The 20,023-nt window shown below is 33.2% G+C and overlaps 1 protein-coding gene across 4 annotated transcripts; it reads right to left on the bottom strand.

The window, feature by feature from the left end:
* Positions 1 to 10,764: 10,764 nt before the first annotated feature.
* LOC18050807 lies at positions 10,765 to 18,303 on the bottom strand. Of its 4 annotated transcripts, none has more exons than XM_024191346.1 (10): positions 18,230 to 18,303; positions 17,747 to 18,045; positions 17,574 to 17,665; positions 17,400 to 17,483; positions 17,207 to 17,313; positions 16,731 to 16,786; positions 15,354 to 15,528; positions 13,779 to 13,862; positions 12,348 to 12,638; positions 10,765 to 11,762 (listed from the first exon to the last, which is right to left on the bottom strand). In XM_024191346.1, the coding sequence occupies exons 2-10, from the start codon at positions 17,927 to 17,929 to the stop codon at positions 10,936 to 10,938; spliced, it is 1,899 nt and encodes a 632-aa protein (XP_024047114.1). In that variant the 5' UTR covers positions 17,930 to 18,045; positions 18,230 to 18,303; the 3' UTR covers positions 10,765 to 10,935. The 4 variants fall into 4 exon arrangements, with proteins under 4 accessions (XP_024047114.1, XP_006446315.1, XP_006446318.1 ...); XM_006446252.2 differs by having other exon boundaries at positions 17,747 to 18,032; XM_006446255.2 differs by lacking the exon at positions 18,230 to 18,303 and having other exon boundaries at positions 17,747 to 18,200.
* Between the last annotated feature and the right edge of the window lie 1,720 nt (positions 18,304 to 20,023).

Here is a 20,023-nt window from a genome sequence, read left to right as displayed (position 1 = left end):
TAAGCCTGATCCCACTAATGTATCTCAAGATATTTTTTAAAGGTATATAGACGGTTTTAAAAATAAATAAATTGACAAATATAGTGAATGAAATTATATAAACCTTTTTTTTATGGAAGTCAACTTTGATTTCTAAAATCAATATAACTTTTTTGTTATATGTTTGAAAATGTTAAGTCAACCAATATTTTTATTAACTAAGTTGTGATAAAAATTTTGTGAAACAACAAAATACTAATTGTACAGCAACGAAAAATAATTCAAACTTTTTATTTATCAACTAAATTTAATAAAAAAAAAAACTGTCTTACCGCATTGTTCGGCAAGAAATGATCCATCAAAACTTGAGCTTGTTAAAAAAAATTTTATTTTTGAAAACAAATAATGTTGAATTGAATGTATATTCTTCCTATACCATGTTTTGATATTAGATTTAGATCTAGTGCTCAACTAAAATCAAAGATGAATCAAATTTCTTTAATTTGAGTATGTAAGCCACATTTTCTCGAATATAGAAAGGAATCCAAACATTAAATAGTTCAGCATTTTTATTTCATTAAAAGAAAAAAAGAAAGGTCAAAACCCTCAATCCAAAATTGTGTGCGTGCACTACTTTCTTAGAAAAATATTTTATTTTTAGAAAAAGTATCGGGTGGGACTATATGCACTTTAAAAAATACTTTAGACACTCATAATTTTTTATAAATTTTATATTACGAATATACCCATAATGTCATTTAGTAATAAGGACAATTTAGTATAAATAAATAAAAAATTAATCAAGACAAATATATAATGCACATGTGCACGCATGCAATATGTAATGTAACTATAACATTTTAAATATTATTTTTTATTCACAACAAACGCATTTATTAATTTTTAACTAGTGTTAATTCTTAAAACTCAATCAAATCATTCACCACTCTTATCAAGGAAATCACGACTCGCAAGTTTTCCACTTTTATGATGTGGTAGAAATCATACTAATCAAATTTTCTCTCAAATTCAATAAAATTCTGCCACTTAATTACTTATTAGAGTGACATATTTATATTAAATCAATTATTAAACCCGGGTATTGGTTATTGGTTATTGTTTGCTAAAGGCCTGGCATAAATTGTTTATTCTTTTGAATCTGAAAAGAAAAAAAATGGCTTATTTGTTGTTCAAGATATGAGAATAATAATATAAATAATTTACAGAACGAACAAGAATTACTGTATAATGGGTATAGATTTTATGAAATTGTAGATAAACTAATACTAAAAGCATATAAGAAATTCTTGACTTGGGTGTTTTGGTGCTATGAATGTATGAAAAAGAAATAAAGAGGAAGCTTTAAGGGTATGTTTGAAATTTTAAGAGTGTACAGAGTAAAAATTAAATGTTTTAAATATAATGAATGAATGTCCAAAGTAAATGAGTGTTCTAAGTATTTTTTAGAGTGCAAATAGCCCCACCCAAAAGTATCTCTATCGCTAAGATTTCAATTATCATTATCCCTATCATTATTTAGTGAAAACTAAGTGTAATACATAGCACTTGGCAAGTTGCACAACTTTAAGCTTTGAAAAAGAAATACAAAACTATAAGTTTGTGCCAAATTGGCAAGATTTGCAAACTTTGATTCCATATTTAAAATTAATTGCATTATATTTGTTGAGTTTGGATTTCAACCCAATAAATAATAAACATGGCAGCGAACATAAACCTGTGTTAGTTATGTATCATTTGCACACTTCCCCATATGTATTTTTTTTAATTATTTTGTTTTTAATATAATATCCATGATAGATTTGTTTCACACTGGCCGACTTCAGCATCATTATTATTATTATTATTTTATTATTAAGAACCCTAGCCCACTCTCTCTGTGTCCACACAGAAGATGAAGTAGAAACCCAACACGGCAACTAAATAAAAGAAAATTAGGGTGCATTATTTTTATGTAACTTTTTATTTATTTTATAATATTGGATGATCAATTTTTGATGAATTTAGAAACAGTCGACTTGTTGTTCGTCTTGAGACTACCTAAAAATAAAATAATAAAATGTGTTTGCAAACCGAAGTCATGATGAAAATATCTGGCCAGCAACTACTTATGTTATTTAAAGAGAGAAAATGGTTCTTTGATTAAATATTTTATTCGTAAATTTAGGTTTTTATTTCAGGAAAAATTAATAAATTATATGATTTAATAATATAATAACTCATATGATTTAATATTTTTTAAATTTTAATAAAATTTAAAATCCTCAATCCGAACAATATTTATATGTGTGTGTGTACGCGTGCGATGTATGTGTGTATGTGTGTGCACGCGTGCGTGCGTATCAAATTCACTACGATTCATAAAAATTAAAAAGCATACGATTCCATTAACAAATACAAAGCCCCACAAAAGTAATTGAGTGCTAACTTGGTGTCAAGTTCTTTTTACCATAGTCTTCAACTTTAAGAATTAAATAAAGATTTTGACACGAAGGGATAGTGTTGTACGAAATGTTGCAAGTTTTTTGTAGGGTTTCTCTAAGGATCACAAAGGAATGAAATTAAATAATCTAACATCTATTTTTCAATCACTAATTGTTTTGAGTAATGATACAGCCACAAACTCTTGTACAAACTTATTTTGTACAAACTGACGTGGCATTAATTCATTGGTTGAATGAAAATATAAATGAATAAAAACAAATCATGTGGGCCAAGTGATATTTAATTCAACCAATCTTCTCATGCCACATCAGTTTGTACAAAATAAGTTTGTACAAGAGTTTGTAGCTGTATCATTACTCTTTTACTTATAAAGATGCAAGGACATTTCATAATTATCTTTTATGTTGACAAATCGAAGATCACCATCATATGCACTGCAAAATTCTCCAAGTACAAATTGTGTTTGTGAAAAAAAAATTTCCCAGAACTAGTTTTTATAAAATTTTGAAGGACAGCTTTAATTTCATCTAACCCCTTCCTCTTTTCTCTTATTTGGTGTCATCAATCATATAATTTCATGCTTTCTTCGTATGATTTAACGTTTAACTTAATTTTAGGATGCTTTTCATGAAATTTATAAGTTTACTTATTTTTAATACTGAATAATTGCGTTTATAGGGATAAGAGTTGATATTTTAAAACGTGAAATTTCTCATTCTTGTTCAAATCTTAAAGAAAGTATTTGAAATTAGATTAAATTATAAGAATTTGAGAAATTTACTACTAATTTTTGTTGATGTATAGGTCAGAGTGGATTAAAAAGAGAAAAAGAATTATATGTAACTTTTTTTTTTACTTTTTAAGGTTCAAAAACGACGTATGTTTAATGGACACCAAATATTCGACTATCTAAACAGATCATATGCTTTATATTCTTATTATAAAAGCTTGAAAAAGGAAGGATTGGAGAGGAGAACTTTCTTGAAGAGGGCGGTTTGGTGGATAAGGCTCGGACCCACTTTGACGCCTTCAAAAGCAACATTTTATTGGTCCGCATACAGAGCCAACGTGTCTCCACTAAAATGTTAAAATTGCACCATCAGTACTTCATTAAAATCAAGCATAAAAAGATATGTTCCTTTAAAAAAAAAAATAGTAATAATAAATAAATAAACTAATAAAGCATACAAAAGATGCATTATATTGGCCATCATAAAACAAATATTTGTTTAATCTCTATAGTTTTGACTATTCATTTAATTGTTATATTTTGAATAAATTAATATTTTAGAATAGATATCGAGCCATTGACTCATTATCAAATGGATCAAATTACAAGTTCAATGTTGTCAAAATTATATATTTTTTTAGATAAAAAATGAAAAAATATAACATTTCGTTAAAATGCAAATAAGATCAAAAAACAGTGATCCATAATAGTAATTCATTGGAGTGACTCATGAAATCCTATTGAAGAACTTCGTTGTGCTTTAAGTAAATGCCTCCTCCCCAAAGTACACATGATTGATTCAATGTACATAATTGATTAGAGCTCCATTTGGGATATTCCCAACTCTTTTCAAATAGTCTCCAGTCTCCACTAACATAGTAAGTTTCTCTAACTATTACAGAAAAAGGATTTACTGTAATGATCAATTCACACCCACTAACTTTAAAAATCTAAAATACATAAATTACATATATGAAAAAATTAAAAATAAAAACACAATAAAACAATATCACAATCGGATCATGCTACGGTGTAACTATAGTACCGTACCATAGTTGTATTCAGTCGTTGAATGTACTTAAATTGGTGGAGTCTATTGATATCTAATAGCTTAATACAACTATGACATGATACCATAATTGCACCACAAATTTTCCCATCACAACCATCCTCACGCCCAAAGGAGGAGAAGGACGAACCTAGACAGTTTTAGGGCACAGAGACTGAAACATTAGCATCTAATTATACAAATAATTTCAAGATTTTTTGTTTTTCAGAGCAACAACTTTTAGCCGTTGGTTTGTTGGCACGTAGCAGTCAATCAATCAATCACCATGCCTTATCCTAGTGCATATGCTTTTGCTGATGGAGGAAAAGCCCACTTAGGAGGGAGTTAATTGCTTTTTCGATTGCTTCAAAAATCAAAACTCTCCCCGTGGCCTGTGGAGCAAATGACATGAATTTTGGCACAAAAAGATAAACTAAAGAGAAAAGGAGAGAAAAAAAAAATGATTAATGGATGAGCTAAAAAAAAAAAAGCACTAAGGTATACTCCTTGAGATTTGCCACAAGTTATAAACAAATCTTTGGATGCTTGTCCCCTAAAGTTAAGGCATTTCTTCCATCAACTTTTAATATCACTTGCCCCCACTTTATATTTTTCAAACACTTATAAATGTTCTCTCCTTTTATTTTTCTTTCCCTAATTTCACTTTCAAAGCCACCTAAGCGCACCCACTTTCTCTAAAATTAATTCAATATAGGTCAATCAACAAATGAATATTTATTAGAGTTTCTGATTTTCAGGATAGATCTAGATGCTTGCTTGCTTCTTCTTTCTTCTCTTCCACACTCTCATTCATTCATTTTTTTTTTTAAATTTTTTTTGTAATATTATCGGTTGATATCCCGTTGCGGTATATAACTAGGGCTAAAGCCCAAACATGAGCCCAAGTTTGGACTTAGGTTTGTTGTGTCGTTTTGTCTAAAGATTTCTCATTAGCCAAAAGAGCTTTTGGAAGTTAATTAAAAAATAATAATAATTGTCTTTCTTTTTCCTTAAATTTGGATCAGAATGAGAAACCTCACACTGAACACTAATTCTTAAACTTTTATTACTTAAACATATGTGAACATGTAATAGTAGGCGCAAAGCATTAAGATCCGTAGCTATAGGATTTTTCTCAGTGTTATTTGTTTGTAATTTCATTAGAGCTTTTCAAGGATTCGAATTCAAACATTGTAATCAAGATGAACTTACAACTGTTAAGCTTGGTTTTGTATAAATGCACAACTATGAAAGAAAGGTGAACAGAGTTTTGGTAGTTCACTTGTACAGAATTGAAACAACTAGCTAGTTTATAGTTTCTGGTCACAGTCGCCAATTCTATAGTTGTATTCACCAGTAATCACCACAGGAGCATGCGCCATCCACAAAGTGGTGAAACCTGTAATTATCTATCATTATGATCTCTCTCTCTCTCTCTCTCTCTCTCTTTTCGGCCTTGGATACATACTTAGTTGGGGAGTGACAGTCTCCGCACATCCTCAAGTTCTTGATTACCCTCAATGGGGATCCTGGTGATGTGCTTATCAAACCAAAAGCTAAGGCCAACTTCTCACTATGTCCACAGGCTGGAATCCTTTTCATCTTCCTTAACTTTTCACAACACGCGATTCGCGATTTGTGTCTGGAACATATCCGATTTTCTTTATCTCCGAATACAACCTCATCAACTTTTCTGATATTTTGTGTACCAACGAGTGTGAAGTATCACCCGCGATGAAGCTATGGACTTTTCCTTTTCACCTCAATCCAACTAGAACCTGGAGGTTTAGTTACACCTCTTTCTTTCATTAAACAGCTTCATTAAATATTAGCTAACAGAACATAGTTACCGGAACTTAGAGGCTCAAGTTCGAAAAGATGCCTTGCTGCGTGTTCAGCAAGGTCTGGGTTGCATGGCTCCTATAAGTACCCAATAAAGATCTCCAAAACAGCAGAACTAGGCTCAAATGGCATCTTTTTCATGAAGTTCAGGGTGTCATCAAACTGACCAGCACGAGCCAATAGATCTACCATACAACAATATTGCTCCATTGCAGGCTCCATGTTATACTCTTTTTTCATCATTTCAAAATACCGCCACCCTTCATCTATGAATCATGAATGACTACAAGCAGATAAAAGATTTGTGAATGTCACATGGTTTGGCTTGAGACCCATAGCTCTTAAGCATTGAAAAAGGTTTACAGCATCCATGCCAAAGAAATACATCCCATAAACTGAAATCATCACATTCCACGAGACCAGATTTTTATGGGGCATTAAAACAAAAATCTTTCGACTTTTTTGAATTGCTCCACAGCGTCCATACATGTCGATTAGTGCATTCCACACAAAGCTACCTGTACCAAGCCCTTGCCTGATGATGAACTGGTGAATCTACTTACCCTGAGGCAGTGCAGCTAATTTCAAACAGGCAGGAAGGACTGACACTATTGTTACAGTGTTAGGTTTCACATTAGCCACTATAACATCTCTTAGCAAATCCAAAGCATCAACAACTTGTCCACTTCGAACAAAGGCAGAAATAATCGAATTCCAAACGACGACATCTCTTGTGGAGAGCTGATTGAAAACAGAACAGGAACATATTACAAAACCACAGGCTGCATACATTCATATAAGAGCAATTCCAACACCTGTTGACAGGTGAATATGGTGCCTCAAGACATAGCCATGAATCGCCTTTCCTAATTTGACACCCTTTACTTGGGCACAAGCAGCAAGAACTCCTGACAAAGAAATTGTATTTGGCTGCATATCTGTTTGGATCATTCTAGAGAAAATTCAAGAGCTGTCTCACCTTCTCCATATTGCGTAAACCTGTAATCTATCCATTCCACGTAACAATATCAGGTTCAACTCCCTGAAACTCCATCTCGTCAAGAAGGTTAGTAACTTCCTCGCGAAAACCTCCAAGTGCGTAGCCAGCTAGCATTGCGTTCCAAGATACCAAATCCTTCTGTTTAATTTTACTGAATTTGCAATGAGAAACCTTTAAATACCGACATTTTGCATAGAAGTCGATCAATGAGTTATTGACCAGAAAGTCTTGACTCCAAATCATCCTTCTTTAAACAATGGGGATGGATCTCCTTGCCATGTTTCAGCAAAGACAAGTTGCTAAAGCTGAAATTACACTGGCAAAGGTAATCGAGTTTGGTTTCACTCCTTGGTCAAGCATTTGTACAAACAAATGCCGCACTTGAGATGAATAAACCGTTCTGTTCATGCCCTGCTATTATTGCCTTCCAAGACGCCAAATTTGGTTTAAAATCTTTGAAATTACTCATTTCAAGAAATTACTTGGAAGCCTCAATCTATTGTCCATTTTGAGCATACCCTGTGATAATCGAATTCCATGTTACTTGATCAGGCAACACACCGTCCTTTACACACTTGAAGGCCTTCTTGAAATCCCCTTTTTATGCATAACCCGAAACCATACATGTTCCACATGAAAACATCCTTAAAACTCCATTTCTTCAAATAACCCACTCGTTATTTCCATTCTTCCGCATTTGATGAACAGATCAAGTAAAGGTCTCTTAACACAAGCATTTCCTTCAAACTTAATGCTGATCATATAATCATAAACATCCTTCCCTACGCGATAGTCCTTTAACTCGGAACATGCTTTATACACCTTTGGGCAAACAAAGTGATCAGGTCTAACTCCCTTATCAATCATCAAATAAAACAAATTTACTATTTCTTCATAATAACCCAACACATTATACATTCCCATCATGGAAGTCCAACTAAATACATTCCTCTCGGGCGTTGACGCAACCAAACTTACAGAACACCTCCAACAACTGACTACCAAGAAATGCGCATAATTCAACCCCACAAACAATCAAATGCGCGTGAACTTGAATACCCAGTTCCATATTATTGAGCTTTGGACATCTTTGAAAGATTAAAGCATACGTTACTGTACATTCATCTGGGGTTGTTTAAGTGCATGGACTGAAGCAAAAGTGTTTACATTTTTAAGAACCCAGCTGTTATTGTTTAAATGGGCATTGTTTGATTTTTTAACAAGTTTCAAATTGAGTAACCGTTGAAGCGAACGTTAAATATTTTCTGGTATGAAGAGAATGGGATGTTGTGGGTTTGTCAAATGGAAATGTGTTAAAGCTTTGAAATGCTGAGCAAATGGGATTCCATTAATGGCCATTGCTTGCAGTGGATTGATCCGCAATTCTTTATTCGATAAATGGCCAGTCTAAAAAGAGATATCTTCCCAGTTATTCTGAAAGTGAAATGATACAGAGTGTTGTTCTGTGGCCTAAAATTGTAGTGAAGTGTGAAGATAATAAGGATACTTGTAGTAACTTACTAGTATCTATGTGAATAGTAACACAACGGTGGGATTTACATAGTTTTTGTGAGAAGAATAAATTATAATAGTCCTTACAATATATTATAATTTAGCATTTGCTAGATAATGTAAGATAGAGTTTGCCATATATATATATATATATATATATATATATATATATATATATATATATATTGTCCAACACATATGTAATGAGGGTAAATAAATTAATAGATAAATTATTGATATTTTCAAAGAATTAAAACATCGATGTTTTGTTTTGTCAAATAGAAGGTGAAGTATCGTCGAAGTTAAAAATAATAATAATAATAATAATAATAATTTGGTTGGTTAAAGAAAGTGAGCGAGATTTTTGACCCAAATAAAGAAGGGACATGACATGAGGCCAATAATTGATCCTTTGTTACTAACTACTACACGCGTACGTCTGAAAATAACGGTAGTGGCGTGTCTTCATCATTTCACCTGTGCTACTGTTGAATAGTACAAATAGAGGAGGTAGCAGAAAGATCCTCTTGCAGTACAACTCCTACAAACATGTACTTTTGATTTTTTTTAAAATAAATAAATAATAATAATAATTGCGGCCTTAACAACAAGGAAAATGAAAACAAAGAAAGAATCAGAAGCTATCCCCATTCTCCAAAACCAAAAGTACTCCTCTTCGTGTGTGTAGTACAAGTACAACAACAAATGGAAGCCCATAGACAGTACTGCTACTATGTTATTATTACTACTTGTAGTAGTACTCAAAAAACTCAGAAATTCAAGTTCTATATATATATTAAGTTAACCCATGTTGTTATTATAGGAATAAGCATAATGCAGCACCCTATAAAAATTTATGCAAAGAGGTAGAGAAGTCCCGCAGGGGCGACATGAGATCACATGCAACGCATTGCCTAATGCCTATACATTTGGTGTGGTGGGAGTGTTTGTGTTTATGTGTGTTCTCAGGTCGCCCCTGTGGGATTTCTTCTACCATTTTTTTCCCCCTTATTGTTTCTTTTTCTTTTTCGTACTCATCATGATGGAGAGCATAGGCTTGTTGGATCCGACCATTCCGGTAATAATTTAACCTATTTTTTTATAAATAAATAAATCAGTTCTTGTTGAATCATTTTACTGGTTAACTAAATTAGTAGTATGATCAATTTTTATCTTTAATAAGTTTGTATCTTTTAAAATGCGAATTCGCCGTATTCATACAATATATGATGTACTAGTTAATTGAATAAAAAAATAACAAGAATAGTAGTACATTAAAAGTATATGCAGCAATTTGTATTTTAAAAGATATAGATATTCACATAAGAGAATGACTGTATGTGCGTGCGTGTGTGTTTGTTAGATAATTGGATTAACACATTGTATACTAAGTATTAACTTGCAGGAAACTATTTGCCAGCATTCAAGCTTAGCTAGCTATTCAAGTTTTGGCATCAGGTGTGCAGACTTGTGCACTAAAGAAAATTGTAATGTTAGATTTAGATGGCAAAGTTTAGTTCAAACTTCTTTTTTTGGGTAATTTCAATGAGGAATAGCATTTATATTGTGATTCATCTATATAATTTGCTCTTGGATTAGATCATCATGTACTAATTCTTTAGTTGTTGGTCTATTGGTACAATTTTGTACTATTTTTAATTTTGTGGATTTATTTAGACTTTTGAGTCGTGCTCATGTCGTGCCTAATAAGTTATATTGACACGGCTCATTGGCTCAATACTAGTTGCATCAATTATCAATTTATCATACACCTACTCATTAACGGAGAGGTGATGGTAATAATTTTAGTATCGGTATATTGTAACAATTTTGAGAAATAACAATAAAACTACAACAATGTTGATTTGGAAAAGTAAAATGACTATTAATGAGATTATAAAATGGGCGTTTTGAGTCATAGCTGTGGTTTTCTACAGGATACAGAAGACTACAAATAGGAAGTAGGCATTACCCATTCTGTCATTAGCAATTGAAACATACATGTTCAGTCCGCATTTTTCAAAAACCTCAGCAGATGTCTGCATCTTCTAAATTCATAAAATGTGAAGACTTTTACCGTGCATTTTTTAGAAGTATGTTTCTAATACAGGCCTCAAACAGGATTGTAGCACATTCAAAACTTTAAGAAAAAAAAAATAATAGTTGTTGAAAATAATCTAAGGTGTATGAAGGAAGTTTTTTGATAAGAAAGCCAAAACATGAGAGCAAAGGGAGCTCAGAAAGCCTGTATCATCAATTGAAAGGAAATGGAAGAAACCAAAATTGATGCCGTGGCAATTTTGCCACCAGCATTTAAATGAATGCCAAGGTTAAATAAAAACCCAATAACACTTAAGATGATTAAATCAGAATCCTTACACGTGATTTAATGGTCTCTAGCTCTTGTTCGCTAACTTTCTTCCAAACTCCCCCTATCATCAGATGCCCTATGGAATCATCAAACAAAGAAATGCCGTCAGTGTTCAATTGACAAACCTCCACTGTCTCTTTCATCTTCTTAATACTTGAGTTATCTAATTGATGAATATCACAACTAGCTTCTCTCTTGCCACCATACTGGTTTAGTTCCATAATCTCATTTTTTTCTACTGGTTGAGGACCACTTTGTTTACGATCATCACAATCAAGAATAGGCAGATGGCCAGAAGACCCAAGATCACGGGGCAACATACCAATTGGACATGAGTTCCATGATTTTGCTAACACCCATCTATTCCTATTTCCCACATCACCGTCAGCTGTCATTACAACTTTCCTCTCCATCTTGTAATGTTTAACAAACTCAAGCTTCTTTTCTGCTCGAAGGATGTCCTCTTGCACGTTCTCACATCTTGAGAGGGAAGAGTTTTCTTCACTACCATCTAAATGTGACAAACATATCAAGGAGAGCTTCCTGAGCTTCTCCGTAATCGACAAGTTTCCAACCAGCTGTGCAAGATGCAGGGAAGAATCCACAAGCAACTTGTTGCCTGTAGCTGATAATAGAAGACATTTGCGTAGGAGTTCGACCAGGAATGAATTTGATATATTTCTTTCAGCTGAAGAATTTGTTTTGCGAAGAGACTTTAGTCCCTCTAGAAGTCCAACTAGCCAGGCAAACAAATACGAGAGGTGTTCCATTCGATGAGTCCCCATTCCATATTCTGTTGATGTCAGACTCTGTCCCCCTAAACAGGATTCAGAAAAGTTTGTTAAAACAACATGACATGAAGTTTATACACATATTTTAAAATCTGTAAAGCCATAAACCTATATCATGCTGGATTCCCAGATAAGCCAATGAGCTTCCATTCATAAGAGACCGAACAAAGTGTTACCATTCAATGATCCAAGGATGACAAAGTGTTCAAGATAGAACCTAGCATAAATTCCCTGCCTCAAGTAAATAAAAAATAACAAGCTTTGGAAATAAAAACCAAAGGAGTTATGAAGTTTGGGAGCTAAGGTTTTAACCAGACTAATTACAAAGTTTATAAGCTTATGACTTTCCAAAATTACAAGCACCGGCATGTCTTAAACTTCCAGACATGTTTCCACACTTGCAGACTCTTTTTGCCAACAAAGGTTTTACCCTCTTTCTTCAGCCATTTCAATTTATTTTACCAACAAAAACTGGTTAAAAGAAGTGATGGTGCAAAGAACAGGATCCATTATGCAAACACTAAAACTTTATAAAATTATTCTAAAAAACAAAGAGGACCTTCAAAATCAAGAAAGAGAAGCAAGGTCCCAAGGAAGGATAGGTTGATTACCAGTCTCATATTTCTTGGCTTCTTCATTCTCAATCATATAAAGAACTGCCTTAAGAAGGGACAGAAGTAGTTCTGGATCCTTATTCGAGAATTTTGTTATTACAGGCTTCCAATCATCCAATGATGTCTGCACATTTTTGACAACACGGGAATCATTTGGAAACTCCAAATTTGAGGAATCATCAAAAGCAGTCAGTAAGAACTCCAACAACACAGATACTATCTCTGAGGATAATGTAGAATACAACTTCACAAGATTCTTCAAGCACTTGGTCCATTTTTTGTTAGAGCCTGAAAGTAAGAGCACATCCATCAGATGATACAATACATAAGTACAACCATCTACAAAGGTATTGCATTATAAAGGCAAAATTTTGTTAAGCATTCATAAGAGACAGCATAGTTCCAGATGAGACATTCAAACTAAACACTAAAAACAAAGTATTTCAAGATTTACACTGAGGAAAAACCATATATACTTAAGCAATAAAATAAAAATTACTCTAAGGGTAGGTATCAAGGGCTTCCTGCATGGCTGCACCTAATCTCAATAGATCCTAGTCTAGAGTTGTGCAGAGATTTAATTGCATTCATGAACCTACATTCTGCAAAAGGAGCCTTTCTGCATGATTTTGTAAATAACGCTTCAACTATAAGATGCGAATAACAGTAACGCAACCAACTTCTCACTGACCTTGGATCTACGTCAAGTTGAACTTTTTACGTGAAATATACAATTTTGTTTCTTAACAAATTAAATAGGAAAAATATATTTTTTTAAGGTCAAACTATTACCGATTTTTAAGCTCAACAAAAAAATTAAGGATGATCCACTGGACACATGAATTAAAATCCCTAAGGCATTTTAATTAAACAATACATTGAACAGATAAGTAAATGAATTGCAGTAGATTTCTTTTTCTATCTTTTTATCTGTTACTTGAAGCAAATATCTTAATAACTAGCTGTAATAGAAAATCAAATCAGAACTAGAAACCATGTTAGCATCAGTAAAATCATAGGAGCCATTTGCTAGTAAACAGTTTTCAAACCAAAATTTTCTCAGCTTCGTCTTGATATTTGTAACTTAAATGTTTAAAGAGATCATGAAACAGATTAGGTTAGCTATTTGCAAGTTTCCCATCTGTTTTTTGGTTTTGCTAGATTATTGTTGTGTCATACCCAAGGTTAATAGCTTAAGTTTAAATCGTTGATTCAACGTTTTTATCTTCCTCCATCATTTAAGGATCCCTGAATGAATTGTATGTTTTCTGTTCATCTTTTCACATTTTTCAATTGTTTTAAAAAACGGTGGGAAGATTACTCATCCACTACAGAAAGAAGAATGAATAAAAATAAAAGATAAAAATCATGGGATAGCAGCTGTATAACATCCATCAGATTCAAGGTAAGCAGAGAAAACTTTCAAACCTCCAGATTTTGATGAATGGAGCTTGCCAGTCATAACTGAGATAAACTTATTACGCCCACAAAGCCCTTCATAATGTTTGCCACCTATTAAAATGTTAAGCCTATGAAGTCTATGAAAGGTAAGGAAACAAATATATACATACAGAGCCATCAAATATTGGAAACTACTAACAACTACAATGGACTACACAAACTTTTGGGTTAGGATGCTGTGATGGCTTCCCCCTCTTGTTCTTTTTTTCTTTTCTTTTCTTCTTTTTTTTTTAAACCCCCACAAAGCCACTTAGAAATAAGAAAAAGAAGAACAAGAAGCGAACGAAGAACTGTGAATGCACAATATTTCAGTTAAAAAATGAAAATAAAATTATAATATGAATAGAAAAGAAATTCCAAACTATTAGTATTGGCATATCACTTGCTTAGCGAAGAAATATCCTCTTTGGAGACCACGATGTGGACCTATGGCAAACCATAGAGAAAGCATGCTTTTAGAGAAGGAATAAATATCCTAAGTAGATAGTTTACTCATTGGTCCTTTATTATGGCATTTATTAGTTGGGTATTTGACAATCTGCTGCTTTGGTGGAATGGCCTTATTGAGTCCACTGGGTTATTTGGGGCTATGAGGAGGTAACGGATTTTAAATATTGTCTTTAGCTGATTTAGCAGAAGCATTTCCAGACAAGATTCCTAGATCTTATGCTTTTGGACATGGTAGTGATTGTGCAAAAATCTAGGATTATGGATTATGGAGAGTTGATATTAAAAGAATTTGACATTTTATTAAAAAGAATTTTATTGATTTGTATGGTTGGTCTTCTTGATTTGCATCGTATCTTTCTTCTTCTTGATCCTCAGTCAACATTTTTTTTTTTCACTTTCTACCATCAAATGAAATTTTAATCTTCTCAAATCTCTAAAATTCCAAAACTCTTAAGTCACTTGTCTTCCCCGGCAAATTGTGGTTAGCATTCTAGGTAAAGATGCATCAACTTGGGGCATGCATCATTTCAGTGTTCTAGCAAGCTAATAGCTATGGATAAGAAAGGCAACTATGAATCAAAAGAACCTAGAATTTAAGATCCATTAGTCTAGAGGGAAGCTGGTGCTTTTCATAACAGGAAGTATATGGACATCATTCATTATTAGCAGCTACACAAAATTGAATGATCCATAGATGACAAATTTTTCAAACAAGAATTTGTTGTGGCAGAGAATCATGTTTCTTTATGATAAACAAACATGTCTTATCATTTGGGTTTCATAGAAAACCAAGTAAAAGAGGTTTATTGGCATTTTACCATAACTCAAAGGTTAAAGAGCACAATTTCAGATGATTGCCATTTTCTTATTTGATTCTAAGATAGAAGATATCACATTGGAATACATGATTCGACAAGCAAAGTAAACTATGTGCTAGCATATCCATAGGAATGCAGAGGAAAATGTTAATTGATATTCACATTTGATGGATAGGAGTATTAGTTAGGGGATACAATCATAACCTTGAATAAAAAAAGAAAGATAATTCAGGTAGATCTACATTAATTCAGAATGAGGGAAATTGATGCTTACGTTTTCCTTTCATTAGTGAAGGACCAAGTTGGGGATTCTGCTTCATTTTCAGGCAGAAAGCCAATTCCTGTAGCTTAGACTTGATCTCTCTTCGGATATCGATAGCTCCATCTCTTTGAAGGGGAATCTGATTCTTTTGAGGCTCCCAATAGTAAGCTTGTAACCAATCCAGTGCCTGAAATTACCAGAAATCAGATGCAATCAGTTTAACTTTGAGAATTCATAGCACCAAAGAATAAAAATACACATAAGACACTTTATCTAAGTACCTAAATTTACTCAACGTGTTAAAAGAAACTCTTTCATACAAGTAAAATAACAGTTTTCGGCACATGAATTATGAGCCTTCACAGTTGTGAGGTATCCTGTTTTCCACGAAATTCCCTTATGTCAACCAACATTGAAAAAGTTAATTACATCTACAAATCCTTTTATTTACTTCAATTTCAAACGAAGTGAACCGAAAAGAAGTTACAGAACTGAATATCTGAGGTTTTTTCCAACATTTTATAACAAAGGCATCCATAACAGAAACACTACAAATTAGTTAGAAACCTGAATCAAGGTAAAAAGAATCTACAATGATCATTAACCATTTATCATAGAAAATTTAATTCCCTAGCCTAGATGTGTATTATCTTAGAAAGTCGATTTTTAACTTGGACCTGAAGCTATTGATAAATAAACTTTTAAGATCACTGCTACGTTTGAGTGCTTTATTCTCCTTCGCCTATGACAAGAAAGTTATCACATCATAATGTTATCATATCCAACAGTAACATTCTCACTGGTGCATGACAGACAACAATAGGAGCGTTCTACTTTTTGTCTTTCTGCAGATTAGAAACTGAAAATTGTTCGTTAAGGATAAATAAATACAATGTGGACCAGCAATCCACACAGGCATTCTGAAAAATGCCCTTGCAATGAGATATCAAAAATTTACACAAGCCAAACTAATCTTTCTATCCTCAAGAGAGAAGACAGAACATAAATAGGGCTCATTACAAGAATAATTTCAAAAATTATTAGCATTGCTTCGTAATTTAGACTATCTTATAAATTTTCAGCATATATTTCATGGTTCGGATGGTAACTTATTTCGCAGGCAACAGTTAAAGAGGACGAAAAAGTAACTTGTTTATTCTATTTGAAAATAAGAATGTTTACATATTAGTGAATGGAATTAGATATATTTCTTCCTTTATGGTTTCCTGATCAGAAGGAAGAAACTTTCCAAAATACAAACAACCTTGGAAGAGAATATTCACCAAGCAAATAAACCAAGACATTAACTAACAATTCCAGTAAACTCTTGGAAACGAATCTAAAGGAACTGCTCAAACTGAAAAAAGATGTATCGAGAACAAAATATACCTTATCTGAACAATCCCGAACTACCTGGAGTGCAGGTAGATCACGGTGAGAACCCTCTACAATCACCATACCAACGAAAAAAAAGGAGGCAATAGTCAATTTATGTTTAAGAAAAACCAATAAAATACCAGGAAAAATTATAGACACTGCCATAGGCTTTGTGGCTCACTACAGTCAAACTGTCTCAAAAGATCACAGACTAGAACATTTAAAGGATTTCAGTCGTTAGATTCTTATAAGCACTAAGTAAGAGCACGAGGAAGCATAACATTGTCATCTACACTATAGGTTATTCCACGCATTAAGAATGTAAATTGTGTAAAAGACAACTGATCAGCAAATGATACAATGAGGAGGCATAACCTTGTCATCTACACTACAGGTTACTCCACGCATTAAGAATGTAAATTGTAGAAAAGATAACTGATCAGTAAATGATACAATCGTGCAAGAAATAGTAAGCTGAATCTGCTTACCATGACGAACATCGATCAGCTTACGTGGAATACCAATAGCATTAGCAGCCTCAGCAATCGAAGCCTCCGTTTTTCGACGTGTTTTCTCAACAACACAGTTCACAAGCCTTCAGAGACCAAAATAAATTAAGCTTCATGTTATCCATTGCAACATTAACACTACACACGATAAAATGAAGTAAAATGATCTCACCTCATGATTGCCATACAATACAGCATCGCCAGCAATTGGTCTGAATCTAAAACATTAGCAGCTTGGAACTCATTATCTCTAGACCTAAACAGAAACAATTATTTGAATTTAAATATAAAAAACAAAAAGTAAAATAAAATACAGAAGTGCTGAATTGGAAATTTAAGGGAATACCGGTAGTAAGGATCTTTCTGTTGAATTTCAATGATGGAAGCAGTTACATCAATAACAACAGGCAAGCATCCTCTGCTTCTCCATGTTGATATCTGTTACCCAAAACAATTTATTTATTTATAATTTTTTTGTTAGAAAAAATAACGAAGAAACAGAGCGAGAGTGAAACTTACTCTTCGAAGTGCAGAGGCAACCTTGTCCGAAGAAGAAGAGAAGAGAGATTCCCTGACGAAATCCCACTCGTCCCAGATCAACCACGGCACCAATTTGTAGCCGTTTGATGACGACGACGACGACATCTCCTTATCTTCACCAACATTCATCACCTCATCTTCGAAACCCAACAGTGGCTCCATTATAGCTTTCTATCAAACCTTACCACGAAAGCCGGCGGACCGGCGGTGATGCCTCAGTTTGATTCGGTGTTTGTATCAATGCTCGAACAGTGAAACCCTCGTTCTTCATAACAAAACTGACCGCCGTTAAAAATGAGAACGACATAAGAGAACATGGCTAAAAAGGTAATTTCCACTAAGAATACGAAACCAACGAAGCAATTAAGCGCGCCTATATTTGATTCAAATAAAGCTAAGCTATCTCATACCTCTCGGAAAAATAAATAAAAAAATAAAAAATAAAAACCGGACTATGCGTACCAGCAGCAGCGTGGCGGCATGGTTGTCAGGGGGAGACGCGGTGGCTTAAACAGTCTTTAGTGAATGAGTTTTAGCATTTTTTTTCATTTATTTAATTAAATTATTTTAAAAAATTGCACCCGAAATGCCCAATTGGGCCTACCAGCTGGGCTCCTGGGCTTGGAAAGTGGCTTCATTATTGATTATTTCGTTTGTTTTGATTTGATTTGTTTTTTCTTTAATACTAAATGAAAATTAAACAAAATCGGCACCTGCCCTAATTAGGGTTCCCGACAAGATTTACAAACCAGCCCGATCTGATACCCATTTTTTAGTTGCGACATAATTTTATTTTGAATTCCAATTGAATTTATTTTTAGGAACAAGATTATTGTACCAAATGGTGTTTCAAACGATTTCGAGTTGAAAATAAGATTCGAAGTTTTTGCCATCCATGATATATGAGTTTTTTGCTTAGGATTCTTTGTGTTCGAACTCATTCTGGCTATCTAATTTAAGTCTTGTTTGCTATTAACATGTTGTAGCTGTTGTGAAAAAAATTTAACTATAAGATAAAAGTTAATAATATAGTAAATATGATTTTTAAGAAATAATTTTAAAAATATAATAAAAATATTATAGGTTCTTTTATCATACAAGTAGTAGATAAAATCAATTTAACTTTCAAGTAATAACAATTAGTATTTACCAAATATTTTAATAATGTAACTTAAAAGTTATAACTGTCCAATCTTAATACTGAATAAGATCTTAATCGTTCAATCACGTTACTTAAATTCCATATAGTTTAATAGTACAAATATTACCATGTAAAGCTGTAAACTGACTCGACCAACCAAAAATAAAAATAAAAAATTGAGCAAGCGATTACCGGCTAGGAGATATTCATGTCCTTAGTTAAATTTTGGATTTGATTTTTCACTTCAATACGAGAGACATGAGAGAGCCCATTTGACAGCTTGAATATATTGGCTTGCACTGTAGCTGAAATATATATAAAAAGCATCACTCTTCATTAATTATTACAGTCAATGATAAGGGCTCATTATTAGAACTTATCCTTAAAAATCAACTTATTAGGAAAGGGTACCCATGAATTTATATTTCTATTTATATTACTATATATATATATATATATATTTCGTGTGGGATATTGGATCTTAATATTCTATCATGCTTCGCAACCAATGTCCATGCCGGTCCATCATTCCTAGTTGGATAACTTCGCGGGTCTCGTCTTTTTCGGAGTAGCAGCCATTCTCAGGTGGCTCCGTATCCACACCAATACTGATCCCATACTTGATATAGTGCATTCGGTCCTTTGCTCGACGTGGTACCAGCTCTGATACCAATTAATAAGAACCAATTGTGCATTAAAGTTTATATTAGAGCAAGTTTTTTCCTGGCGGATGACCTTCGTTGCAGTTGGTTTTGGCCTCATGACCTTAGTGTGTTGTGTCACCTAGCCGCGGTATGAAGTGTCGTGGATGTCGGTTCTAAAAGAGTTGGATTATAACAACTCTAATTGAGTCTCATTCACTAAGTTAAGACTTAGAATGTGGGCTTGTAAGTACTTAGACTCCCTTATCTTACAAGTCAGTTTTTAAGCATGATTATACCTAATATTTGCATGACAATTGGTTAATTTGTTATAATAAGATAATAATTTGCCCATATTTTAAATGGATGATACCATTACACCTTGCTTAATCTGTTAATACTCGAGTTTGGTTACTAATTGAGACCCCTTTACACGATTAATAAATAACTTGATCATATTAATTAGTGCGCAAA

The sequence above is a fragment of the Citrus clementina genome, unplaced genomic scaffold (assembly GCF_000493195.1).
Source record: "Citrus clementina cultivar Clemenules unplaced genomic scaffold, Citrus_clementina_v1.0 scaffold_2, whole genome shotgun sequence".
NCBI lineage: Eukaryota > Viridiplantae > Streptophyta > Magnoliopsida > Sapindales > Rutaceae > Citrus > Citrus x clementina.
Note: the sequence above shows the minus strand (reverse complement) of the source record. Positions and strands in the feature narration are given on the sequence as shown.